Here is a 12,085-nt window from a genome sequence, read left to right on the forward strand (position 1 = left end):
TTAGCATCCAACCAAACTAGACTCAAGATTCTATTGTAACTAGAGGACATTTGGCCTCACGTTTGTGTGTTTTTAGTTGATAGGACTAAGACTACCTCATCCTGACATCAACCAAAGGCTCAGGTCTGCTAACTATGACAGATCAATGATGAAAACCTTGTTTATATATTATACTCAACTCATTCATATTGATATAAAAAATAATAATTCAAAATAATATCAATGAAGCAAGCCTTAAACCACAAAAAACTCCATTAGAAGAGACATAGGACTCACCATTCTGACCGTATCTTTGACAATAGCGACAACCCAGAGAGATTACTCCAATTAGTCGGATAGTCCATGAAATTAAGAACAACAGATAAGCAGTAAGGGTAATCTACATCATCTAACAAAAAGTGACAATAATAACAACAACAACAACAACAACAACAATAATACAATAATAATAAATAGTATGTCATAAAATAATGAAGTTAGGAATAGAATAACGAATAATAATAACAATAACAATACTACCTTCAAGGAGTAATGAATTGACAAGTGCCACAGCTTCCCTAGATGACGGCTCCAATAAGACAAGGTCTTTCCTAACTTGAGTGATCCTCTCATTATTAGAAGAGTCACTGGTCAGGATTTCAATTAATAACCTAAAATAAACAACAGCTAACACTTCATTAAAAAAACAAAATTTTTTGGCAAATCGTCAAAAATTTAAATACATGTACATGTACACATATTGATAATATAAGTCATTGACTTAACATTATTGAACTAGAGAACTGTATAAAATGAAGTGCTTCACCCCTTACCATGTCATGATGCACGTGTACACGAAAACAGATTAAGGGCTTTACCCAATTTTAATTTGACTTTCTGATACATACATATTATTGATGTCCCTATGGTGTGTGGAAAGTTTGAGCAAAACTACATGTATACAAGTGCCATCACTTTACAGGCTACGCAAATTGCAACATAACATGCAACCATTACATGTAACCATTTTGACATGTACAGACCAAATAATAATCATAAAAACAGGGTAGTACCTGTAAGTTGTCAATTCTTGTGGTCTTGTTAATTTATATTCTTCTAGTAAAGACACAGCCTGATCAGTTCGACCCAGTCTAACAAGAGACTAGAGAGAGACAAAAGAGCATATTATTATAAAGAGGAAGGTTACATTCAGTGCTTCCCACAAAACATGCTAATCACTACAATATAATGTTATGTGAAATATGGCATCTGGAGGAAGTTCTAAAATTACAATTTCAATTGGAATCCGCTTAAACTTTCTGCACAACATAAGCACATGTATATGTATCAGAAAAAATATTATTAACAAAGTATTCTCTCCCCTTCATTTTCTGGTAGAATACAGGAACTTTCGCTCAATTTTGGAGTAGCTCCAAAAATTCATAAAAATCCAATTTTGATCATAAGCTGCTTAAACTTTCTGCACAACTTAAGTACATGTACATGCATCAGAAAAATTATAATAATGAAAAATTCTCTCCTAGCCATTTCAAAAGAAATTTAGATAAAGACCCATTTATGCGATATATAGTAGTCCTAATTTTTTAATGTAATAATCCACTAACAAGAAGCTATATGACTGAGCACTATGCCAATATCTTGTGGGAAACCCTGCTTAACTACATTATCTACAAGAGTAATTACAAGAGTATTATTTTACCTTAACATAGTAAGTCATAAAGAAGCTGTATTCCCCTTCTCCTCCATCGACTATATTTAAATTGGTCCTCATTACATCAAAATACTTGAGCAAGCCATCACAAAGCTTACCAGATCCTTTCTGTAAAAAAAAAAAGATAAATAAATTAACAAAAAACTAGAAACATGTGACATACATAGTAGTGCCAAGAAGCAGAGTATACAATGTAATATAACGCTACAATTCAGTAGTACTATTACAATATAGGATTACATGTACATCATAAAGCAACTGCTGACCTACCAGTCTTACTGAGGCCTTAAACCAGCCTTAATAAAGAACTACAAGAGAATGCTATTCAAGCTTATTCTTAGCACCACTCTCTGCTACTATTAACAATCCACAGTTTTTGCCTTCATATCTATTGTAGAATTAGACTGTGCACTGTACACTGGGCAAGCTCAAAGTGATAGATTGATAGTACAGGTGTGAGATATTTCATTAAAGATGCATTAGGTCTCATTAGCAATAAAAGCAACAGCATACCAGACTAATGGAAATGGGCAGGCTTGGCAATCAAAACCAAAACCACAGGGAAACACCCAACAAAAAATATAATTTTATGACAATGAAAGCTGAACAACCTTGATGAATCCTTCTTCCTTCCATAACATGTAAGCAATGACACCTCCATAACCTTGAAATAAAGGACTGGGACTAAACTGATCCATTGAAGCATTGCTGTAATGAAAATAACAATGAATACTCCTAATAATCATTGTTATTATACTGTACCTCAATATAACTTCAAAAGCTTCTTTAGTCATACCTTTAAGAATTAGTATATAAATAAGCTCAAGCCCATTCTGAATTTTCTGTTAAAGGACATACTATAATAAAGATAACAGGTAGTAATTATCACAAATAAAGCAATGACCATTTCTTAAAATACATCCATCATTAAAATACAACCACTTACAAACTGAGGCATTGCTATGAACTGCTGCTTGAGGAACTTTAATAAATCGAGAAACACCTCATCATTACAACTATACTCATGAAGCATCAGCTCACGTGTGACCTAAAAGAATAAAACCACATGTACATGTACATAACTACAATAACACCGCATGTACATGTACATAACTATGTATACATGCATGTATTGACTTATCAAACTGTACATACCATATTTTTTCGCACTCAAATTCTATCTGCCCTTGAATTCCGCATCATCAAGAAGACTGAATAAAATGATATGTGCCCCTGAATTATTACCACATATTGCGCATGCGCAGTAGTATTAATACATAATGATAGCTATAAAGGAAGCTCAATAAGCTAATGCAGCTGCTAAGATAAGGAGCTGAAGTCATTAGTCTTCACCTTTGAATACAATTCATCCCTGTATTGTACCCGCAGTACTCTGGCTTCTGAAATTTATAGTACTGATAAATAAAATTTAAGGAAATACGGTATGCATTAAATTTACAGTATGCATTAAAATTACGAAATGTATAGTATTTTTACCTTTACAGCTAGTTCCTGTACTATTAAAGTCCTGGCAGTCAAAAGTTCCATGATATCTGACACTGTATCCATATCGTGATGGAGGAGACTCTTCCTTAATAAACGAACAACTTTAGCAACTTCAGTAGCATGCACTGTCCCATGGCCAAGAGAATCATCACTTCCTATCATTGATCACAGTCACAATCAATTCATAATGCTCAATTCATTAGTTCAAATGCAGCAGTATAGCTGCGAGGAGAATTTGAGGCAAATTTTGTATTTTGAGAGCCATTTGCCAAATTAAAACCCATGTTAATGGCACCTGGCCAAAAATCCACTTAATTAAAATTCACTGATGATCTAAAATCTAGAAAGTTGCTAAAATCAACCCCTCCAATACAACATAATTACATGAATATGTTCACTGAGTAGCGTGGCTAATCAGCTCCAAAAATTACCTTCAACGTAGCTGACAAATTTTACCATAGCACCGGCCAACATTCCTAAAAATACCTCAAATTAGATCCTCTCAGTCTCTATACTATAGAATAGACTGTGCGATTGTTATTGCTAGGAAAAAAGATGTCTCTTACCTTCTTGGTTCACCTTTCCTTAAACCATGTGCCCGCTCACGCGCGCACGTGTTAAAGGTAGGCGTGATTTGATTGAAGGTGTGGCTACTTTGGGAGGAGCGAAAAGAGGATCTAGCTCGATCAACAAGCAAGAGGACTTTGCTGCAGCAAAACTTGTGTTATCCTGTCTAAATTTGATTGAATAATGTCATCCAAGTGTCCAGCCTGTTCTAAAACTGTTTATTTTGGTGAGACCCTTGTATTTGCATTGGTTTATTATTAATTCTGTTAGCCTTTTGAACCCGAGTTTAAACCCCATTGTCTTGTCAATAGGCGAATGCATGCTAGGCAGCATTGCTGTAGCCTCAAAAGTGTACCGCCAGCAGCAGCTATTAAAATATGATACACATGCAGTAGCCATTGTAATATTATATTGCAGTGATACTGGCGTGAGAATTTGATTTATATTTGAATGTGGAGGTGATAGAATGACTCACCATTATTATAGAAAGATCTGAAGCAACATATCATCTCATGTACAATTCATGTCATTAGTCTTGTCCATCTAAACCAACACTCTCTTGTTATTGAAAAGTATAATAATAGAATAAACATACAATGTGCAGTACTTTTTCTCAGCCACTAATCTCCTGCACAGAGGATACCATCAACTGACTGCTCCTATCTTTTTTATGTATAGCTGAACGTGTTAGTAGCTTGGGCAAAGACTGGCACCGTCCTTGTTTGAAATGTGTGAAGTGTAAGAAGACCCTCAACCCTGGTGGGCATGCTGAGGTATATGTCACATCCCCTCTCCTCCCTCTTTCATTCTAACTCTCTACCTTAGCATGAAGGCAAGCCATATTGTAACCAGCCATGTTACAGTGCATTGTTTGGTCCTGGTGGATTTGGTAGAGGTGGAACAGAGTCACACAAGTACTGATAAGGTATGTGGCTTCTTAAAACAACACTGCATTGTGCTGATTATGGCAATGTACATGTACATGTACCATACTTCATTCTATAGTCAGACAGACTGGAGCTCATTGTGCTTTTATTTGACTAAAAAATTATTAAGTCTAAGCAATTCACCTGAATCCCTCTGTCATCATTTCTTGTTCCTTTCCTCTGAAACTAGACACTTATTAAATCATAGGGAGTGGTTAGGTATTTATACAAACAGAATGTTATTTCTACCAGCCATAAAGTAATTTGTGCAGGTTGTGCTTCATGAATGAGCAAGTGATAACAAATTGTTCCTTTTGCACTACACAATACCTGTAAGCATAATGCTTCAGGTATGAATACCTTTCAATGGTACTACACTACATTACTTATTAGTATTGAGTTCTCAATAATTATCTCATGGTTGTGCAGTTACACTTGGCATCTTGTTTATTACATTTTTCTCTTATCTCTCTAGCTAAATACTTTTAGGCTATCATTTTATCGAAAAAGAAAAAAGAAACAAACAAAACTTCAATTTACCTTCAATTATAATAAACATAAGAGATTTTTTGTCTATTACATTAATAATTGTCTCTTAGCAAATGAAACTATACCCACCCAACCATTACTAGTCTCTTATCATTCCTCAGGGTGCAGCACCCCCTTCTTGAGTATCACATTACCATACAGTGCTTCTTCTCCTGTTGCAACAACAGCAAAGGCTGTCTTTGCTCTCTCGTAGAATGCAAAACGTTCTATCATTTCAAATCCAATGTCTTTTCCTTCAGCCTGTGAAATTTAATAAAATTCCGTTAATTTGTATGTATACATACAATGTATCAACATAAACGTTAAGTAAACATTACATGCTAAATTGTACAGTTAATTACATTTGACGCCATGCAAAAATATAAATATTTTATGTAGATTATGTCCTATATAGCTAACTTGTTGAAGGATACTTTTATATTGCTCCCATATTGGTGTCTTTAGTCCTGCCTTCTTGTCATTATGTACCAATTCCATCAGCATTGCTATTACCATGTGAGAGCAATAATATAACTTCACTTCTCTACAGTTCTTACCTGGTCGAGGTACATATGTATCCAGTGGCAGTAGTGATGTTATTGCTTTTAATAATGGTGGTATTGCGTGACCATCAGCTCTTATTAACTCTGGGCCATGCCTGAATCAAGACAAAAATTTAAGTGGGTGGATGTAAAACTGTAATAGATAGATAGATCTATACTTTTACCTGCAGATTGATGCTGAAGGAAAGTTTGCATCTGCTAGCACAATCTCATCTCCGTGCCCCATACGAGCCAAGACTGACAGCAGAGAAGGATTGATTATCCTTGGGATCCCTTTTAAAATCACCATTTTTAGTTTTTACAATTTCAACAAGCTTGCCACACCCTTTTTCAGCAACCAGAGAGCTAATTAAAAAAGTAATTAGTCCAATTACCATAGGCTTTCCTAATAGTCTAAGCTGAAATAAAATCAAATTCAATAATAATAATAACAGTAATAATTATATCAATTTAAAACTCAGTGATATGTAATGACGTGAGGCATTTTAACAATACATATAAGATTGAGGCCAGTCTCCCCATAAGAGTAGCATCCATCCTCATTCTCAGCAAAGAACTTTCCCCCCGGGACTAGTTTGAATGGATATGGAGGCTCTGGATGATTAGTGATCGATGCAATAGCAAACCCAAGATACCCAGTATTGTGATGAGGCTGCAGTGCAACACAGTGCTGCATCCAAACACCAACAGGCTTCAGGAGAGGCTTGGTAATACCGATAGAGTATATTGCACTGACAACATTGGCTCCGTCAGGGAACTGATACTTTCCTGCAACAAAGACAGCCGTTGCAACCTCACAGGAGTCTCCTGGAGAAAGAGAGCCTGATGGTAGCGTGAGTTTAAGACCCATGTCCTTCCAATCAAGGATTTGTGTATGATCACCACTGACTGCAAAGAGTTTCTTTCCAGCCAAGTAATGCCCTTTGACTTGATCTAAAGGAAAAGATATGAAAATTATTATTGCACACATGGTTATACAGTAGCTCCCATCCTAAGAAATGATGGATCATACTGATAGGAGACCTGAGACCACTTTTAAATAGACCTAAACTTCTATTTTGTATTATTGTCCCTCTGATAAAAAATCATCCTACTAAATTTTGCCAAATATGAAAAGGAGAAGAGTCTCATTTTTATAATTTTTCCTGATACATATACATGTACTTATACTATTCATGAAATTTGAGCTGATTCTGATAAAATTTGATTTTTTTAATGAATTTTTAAAGTTGCTCCAAACTCGGGCCAAAGTCCCTATAGTACAGGGTTCTTGGTCAAATTTCGCCAAAAATGAAAACGAGAGAATTCTCCATTTTTATAACTTTTTCTGATACATATACATGTACTTATGTTGTGTATCAAATTTGAGCTGATTCCGATCACAATCAAATTTTTCACAAATTTTTAAAGTTGCTCCAAAATCTGGCCAAAGTCCCTGTACTATAGTATAGGGTTCTTGGTCAAATTTTGCCAAAAATGAAAACAAGAGAATTCTCCATTTTAATAACTTTTTCTGATGCATATACATGTACTTATGTTGTGTAGAAATTTTGAGCTGATTCCGATCACAATTGAATTTTTCATGAATTTTTAAAGTTGCTCCAAAATCGGGCCAAAGTCCCTGTACTATAGTACAGGGTTCTTGGTCAAATTTCGCCAAAAATGAAAACGAGAGAATTCTCCATTTTAATAACTTTTTCTGATACATATACATGTACTTATGTTGTGTAGAAACTTTGAGCTGATTCCGATCACAATTGAATTTTTCATGAATTTTTAAAGTTGCTCCAAAATCGGGCCAAAGTCCCTGTACTATAGTACAGGGTTCTTGGTTAAATTTCGCCAAAAATGAAAACGAGAGAATTCTCCATTTTTATAACTTTTTCTGATACATATACATGTACTTATGTTGTGTAGAAATTTTGAGCTGATTCCGATCACAATTGAATTTTTCATGAGTTTTTAAAGTTGCTCCAAAATCGGGCCAAAGTCCCTGTACTATAGTACAGGGTTCTTGGTCAAATTTTGCCAAAAATGAAAAGGAGAAAACTCTCCATTTAAATAATTTCTCCTGATACATATACTTATACTGTGCATGAAGTGAGCTGATTCCAATAAAATTAGATTTTTTAAATGAATTTTTAAAGTTGCTCAAAAATCATATCAAAGTCCCTGTACTTTAGTACAGGGTTCTTTGACCAAATTTCGCAAAAAAAAAAATTAATAGGAGAAAATTCTCCATTTAAATAATTTCTTCATATACATGTACTTATGTTATGCATGAAGTTTGAACTGACTCCAATCAATTTTGAATTTTTTTAAGTTGCTCAAAAAATTGAACCTAACGCCCTGTACTTTAGTACAGGGACTTTGGCCAAATTTTGTCAAAAATGAAGACAAGAAATTTCTTCATTTTTATAAGTTTTTCTGACACATACACATGTACTTATGTTGTGTAGAACGTTTGGCCTGATTGTGATCAAATTTGGATTTTTTATGAATTTCTAAAGTATTTCGAAAGCTGTTTGTCAGCTCATGAAGTGTTCTATTTAACTCATTTAGCAAGCTTTGTGGGAAACTAACCCTGGTGGGTGGGAAGTGTAATAATTTTCATAAAGTATTATTCATTATTACTGTATATAAATTGTAATTAATGCAAAACCACAATAATTAATAGTGACATGGCACCATGCGTGGGAATTAAGGCTATGAAACATGCATGTTACATGTACTGTAGCACTCCTAATACCCAAACCCAAACAAACTAGGAATTTGGAAAACCACAGTCATCCTTGTTATTAAACAAAGCTGGCATATCTATAACAGTATGATACGATATGTCTTCATTAGGTTTGGCTGTAAAGGTGTGGTACATGTCTACCTACTAATAATACCATGCTGCATACCAAATTAGTCAGTGTTGCAAATAAAAAACAAACCTAAACAATCCTGAAGAAAGCTTTTGGGAGGTTCCTCTATAATAAAATAATGACAAAAAATTACGTAAAATAAAGACAATATAATGTTGATAGTCCTCACTCTCTTGAGCTTCTTCTTTTTCGTCTTGACCTTCAGCATCTTTTAGAGGCTCGTCAGCCATTTTTAATAAAAAGGTGTGGCCAAGCCTATTAGATTATATTAATGTTAGATGGAGTATGGTGCTGAGAACAAGGAAGCTGGTCTTTTTCTTGCTGGTAATGGCGTTTCTGTACATGCTATGGTCTTTTAAAGTCGTTTTATATGAGGAACCCACTTCTGTTCAACCCTGTGAGCAATCAAATACATAAAAATTAGATATTTATACATGTATAGATGATAGTTTCATTATACAAACTTCCTATTTGTGAGGTGCACTTTTCTCTTTCTTCCTCACAGCAAACCTCAAGCGTATTTTACATACTCCAGCTACTGCTGATTCACCTGATAGCATTGCTGTATCAGAAGAGGCTTATAGTTTAACTACTGAAGCCAGTTCGGCTGTCTCCAGACATACTCATGATACTCCTCACTCCAGCTCCATCTCTGAACTGCCAGAGATTTTTAGAAGAGGCCTGGTAAGAAAAACAAGAGAGGGAGGCCGTGGAGTGATATGGGAAGGGAATTTGGGCTATAATTAGCTATTGTATACTACTTTAGTGGCAGAGAGTGCAAGTTGCTGCTTTTTGTCAGAGACACGGCTTCTCTGGTCTTAACCACACTTTACCTGATGCTAACTATTCATTCCGAAGCGAAGTATTTCGTCACATGATCTACGATAATAAAAGCCAAAGTCTGTTCTGTTTCATGCCCAAGGTATTAACTTATTAAAATTATATGCATCATGTTGACTGTAATTGTTTACCTCAACACTTTTGTTTTGTCAATTGTGTTGCTTTGATAGCCATCAGTATCAGTTTCTGTAATATCATGCACAAAATTCTTCCTTATTTTTGGGGCAATAACATAGCAGTTTTCTTTTCTAAATTAACATTGTTTTGACTTTATATAGTAAGTAGTAGCAAGAGTAGTAGTACTCTAAAGACATAACTACCATATTTTTACTCTATTATTATTATTATTATTATTATATTATTATTATTAATCTCAATACTCATTGATAGGTTGGCTGCACAAACATGAGATCAACATTGCTCCTTTCGCATAACCTCATACCTGCTTTCCTTCCAAGAATGAACAGGAAGAAGTATCTCGTGGAAAAGAAACTTGAGAGAGCAATGAAAACGATTGCATTCACAAATGACAGACTAACTGATGAGGAGAGACTCAGAATAATTCGTACATACAAAAGATTCACAATATTGAGGCATCCATTGGAACGACTTCTATCAGCTTATATTGACAAGATAAGGGACCCAAAGACTAGTGATGGGTCTCCTTTGTCTTATTTTGATCGCTTGAAGGATGCCATTTTGAGTGCTACTGGTGTGCATGGTAATGCCAATGTCTCATTCAATGCATTCCTTCAATGGCTAGTGTCTCAGGACTATACTGCACTTAATGAGCACTTTATGCCTCAATATTATAACTGTGAGCCATGTAGAATGGACTATCATTTTTATGGAAACTTTGAGAACTTTAGTGAAGATGCTAATAGTATACTAGAGGAGTTTAAGCCTGGCTTGAGGCTTGCTATAAGTGATAGCTATCACAAGCAGACATCAACAACATCCTTACTGATGAGCTCATACTATGCCGGAGTACCACCGTGGCTTAAGAAAGCATTGCACGAGAATTTATCTCTCGAGTTAGAATTTTATCATTGTTTGTTTCCTCAGCATGAACACTTGACAAAGGAATTACTTTCTTAATTTTTTTATATTAACTTTATAAATTATTTCTAATTAATCGAATATCGATGAATATTTTGATTTAATCAAAATTAATGCTTTTTATAGTTTTATTCATTGCGCGCGTCATTATTGGAGAGGAGGGCCTGGGCGACTGTCCAAACACTGACTCGCAGTGAATGGATGGAACTTCAACTACATCTTGTACCATTCGTGTATCTCAGGAACAACAGGTAAATAATTGTACCCTAAACCTTTTGCTGCATAAATTTAATCATAACTGAAATTGACTAAAGTTTTGTCATGCCTGCAGAAAGAAGCTGTTGGTAGTCCTGCTGTTGATAGTATCACTGGCTATCATTCGTGTCAGTATCAGAGCACAAGTTCAAGATGACAGTAGTGTAATACGCACAGTTCAAAGATCTAAAATGGACCCGCCTAGTAGAACAAGAGGTAGATCTATTCTGTCAGTATTTTGTGTTATGAATATGTAGGCTACTGCACACTGAGATTGCCATTTGAATTGTGGGAAATCAATGTTGCATGTCTTGTATTATACGTGTATATCTTGTTACTGTACAGAGTATCAGAACCTTTCTTTCCCCAGCTTACTTGCATCGTTCCAATCTTGTAAATGACAGTGATCCGGTTATAAGCTCACCTCAAAACAAGAATCAAGTGGAGAGAGAAAGAGTATGTTACAATAACACAAGAATGGTTGAGTAGATTTCCTGCCATTTTTAGTTTCAAAGGAAACAGATACACAGCTTTTGCACACACCACAAACGCCGTAGGAGATACTTTTCATTCCCATCTGAGAGCGATCAAAGAAAAAGACTATTCAGTCGTCTTCTGTTTGATGACAAACATCACGCTATACTCTGCTTTGTGGAACAGACTGGATGCACTGACTTGATAGGTACTATCATAAGGAGTTGGACTGGTAGCAGTTCATCAAGTGATGAATATACTATCAAAGGAGACAGCTTTGCTGACAAGAATTTGACAGATACTGCAAGAAGAAAGAAAGTGCGCTCAAACTATAAAATAATGGTGGTTAGGAACCCATTGGAGAGACTGGTTCTGAGCTATAAGAATTTAATAGAGCCTCCATTGACGAGTTTACACTTTGTCTTTCCTAACGACATCAAATTAGAGATACTAATGCGCTATAGGTCAAGGGAATACAGGGAATGGAAAACAGAGGGAATGAAGTACCCACTGAATGTGACATTCATGGAATTTGTGCTATACTATGTCAATGAAGAAAGCGAAGACCTTGACCCACACTTTCAAACAATGACAGACCTGTGTCATCCCTGTCGCATACACTATGACTTTTATCCAAATACCAAAACTTGCAGTGAAGACATCAATGCAATCACTAGTAAACTCTCAATAAACTCAACATCAACCAATCACCATGATCAGTATCAAGAGAAGCTCCTACTTACTGAGTATTATTCTCAGCTCCCTAAGAGGCTAAAGAAGAAATTA

General features: G+C 35.4%; 4 protein-coding genes and 1 long non-coding RNA gene across 7 annotated transcripts; 3 read left to right on the top strand and 2 right to left on the bottom strand.

Annotated features, from left to right (window-relative positions):
- Window positions 1-215: 215 nt before the first annotated feature.
- LOC109581116 (uncharacterized) lies at window positions 216-3,825 on the bottom strand. Of its 2 annotated transcripts, none has more exons than XM_019994905.1 (10): window positions 3,784-3,825; window positions 3,649-3,731; window positions 3,209-3,372; window positions 2,658-2,759; window positions 2,474-2,553; window positions 2,323-2,419; window positions 1,700-1,819; window positions 1,053-1,141; window positions 520-650; window positions 216-388 (listed from the first exon to the last, which is right to left on the bottom strand). In XM_019994905.1, exons 2-10 carry the CDS (start codon window positions 3,689-3,691, stop codon window positions 273-275), a joined length of 942 nt encoding a protein of 313 aa, XP_019850464.1. In that variant the 5' UTR covers window positions 3,692-3,731; window positions 3,784-3,825; the 3' UTR covers window positions 216-272. The 2 variants fall into 2 exon arrangements, with proteins under 2 accessions (XP_019850464.1, XP_019850463.1); XM_019994904.1 differs by having other exon boundaries at window positions 3,649-3,743; window positions 3,784-3,823.
- A 49-nt stretch (window positions 3,826-3,874) lies between these two features.
- On the top strand, window positions 3,875-5,332 carry LOC100632914 (uncharacterized). The gene is made up of 4 exons (XR_898147.2): window positions 3,875-4,010; window positions 4,463-4,557; window positions 4,610-4,709; window positions 5,186-5,332. It is a non-coding gene; the product is annotated as an uncharacterized LOC100632914 (long non-coding RNA).
- On the bottom strand, window positions 5,191-8,923 carry LOC100635559 (fucose mutarotase-like). 2 transcript variants are annotated; one of them, XM_003385497.2, is made up of 6 exons: window positions 8,841-8,923; window positions 8,741-8,776; window positions 5,966-6,734; window positions 5,796-5,896; window positions 5,659-5,744; window positions 5,191-5,499 (listed from the first exon to the last, which is right to left on the bottom strand). In XM_003385497.2, exons 3-6 carry the CDS (start codon window positions 6,088-6,090, stop codon window positions 5,350-5,352), a joined length of 462 nt encoding a protein of 153 aa, XP_003385545.1. In that variant the 5' UTR covers window positions 6,091-6,734; window positions 8,741-8,776; window positions 8,841-8,923; the 3' UTR covers window positions 5,191-5,349. The 2 variants fall into 2 exon arrangements, with proteins under 2 accessions (XP_003385545.1, XP_019850465.1); XM_019994906.1 differs by lacking the exons at window positions 5,191-5,499; window positions 5,659-5,744; window positions 5,796-5,896 and having other exon boundaries at window positions 6,175-6,734; window positions 8,841-8,917.
- Window positions 8,924-8,937: 14 nt separating this feature from the next.
- Window positions 8,938-10,680, top strand: LOC100635685 (carbohydrate sulfotransferase 14-like). The gene is made up of 4 exons (XM_003385498.2): window positions 8,938-9,068; window positions 9,177-9,355; window positions 9,438-9,593; window positions 9,902-10,680. Exons 1-4 carry the CDS (start codon window positions 8,957-8,959, stop codon window positions 10,607-10,609), a joined length of 1,155 nt encoding a protein of 384 aa, XP_003385546.1. The 5' UTR covers window positions 8,938-8,956; the 3' UTR covers window positions 10,610-10,680.
- Window positions 10,681-10,710: 30 nt separating this feature from the next.
- On the top strand, window positions 10,711-12,082 carry LOC109581121 (carbohydrate sulfotransferase 14-like; the record flags this gene model as incomplete). Its single annotated transcript, XM_019994938.1, has 4 exons — window positions 10,711-10,821; window positions 10,902-11,041; window positions 11,196-11,281; window positions 11,333-12,082. Coding segments are annotated over exons 1-4 (1,026 nt in total), but the record flags the coding sequence as incomplete, so codon positions are not given.
- Between the last annotated feature and the right edge of the window lie 3 nt (window positions 12,083-12,085).

The sequence above is a fragment of the Amphimedon queenslandica genome, unplaced genomic scaffold, assembly GCF_000090795.2.
Source record: "Amphimedon queenslandica unplaced genomic scaffold, v1.1 AMPQUscaffold_13460, whole genome shotgun sequence".
NCBI classification, from domain to species: Eukaryota; Metazoa; Porifera; class Demospongiae; order Haplosclerida; family Niphatidae; genus Amphimedon; species Amphimedon queenslandica.

Bases quoted from the DNA above. Each gene is read 5' to 3' on its own strand.
- LOC100635559 (XM_019994906.1), bottom strand. From the start codon at position 8,901: ATGGCTGACGAGCCTCTAAAAGATGCTGAAGGTCAAGACGAAAAAGAA. The intron at 8,777-8,840 runs GTGAGGACTATC...ATTTTATTATAG, and splicing joins AAAAGAAGAAGCTCAAGAGA to AGGAACCTCCCAAAAGCTTT. The intron at 6,735-8,740 runs GTTTGTTTTTTA...CTTTTCCTTTAG, and splicing joins CTTTCTTCAGGATTGTTTAG to ATCAAGTCAAAGGGCATTAC.
- LOC109581116 (XM_019994905.1), bottom strand. From the start codon at position 3,691: ATGTTGGCCGGTGCTATGGTAAAATTTGTCAGCTACGTTGAAG. The intron at 2,420-2,473 runs GTACAGTATAAT...TTTTCATTACAG, and splicing joins GCTTTTGAAGTTATATTGAG to CAATGCTTCAATGGATCAGT. The intron at 651-1,052 runs GTACTACCCTGT...TGTTTATTTTAG, and splicing joins CAAGAATTGACAACTTACAG to GTTATTAATTGAAATCCTGA.
- LOC100635685 (XM_003385498.2), top strand. From the start codon at position 8,957: ATGGTGCTGAGAACAAGGAAGCTGGTCTTTTTCTTGCTGGTAATGGCG. The intron at 9,356-9,437 runs GTAAGAAAAACA...ATACTACTTTAG, and splicing joins AGATTTTTAGAAGAGGCCTG to TGGCAGAGAGTGCAAGTTGC. The intron at 9,594-9,901 runs GTATTAACTTAT...ACTCATTGATAG, and splicing joins TGTTCTGTTTCATGCCCAAG to GTTGGCTGCACAAACATGAG.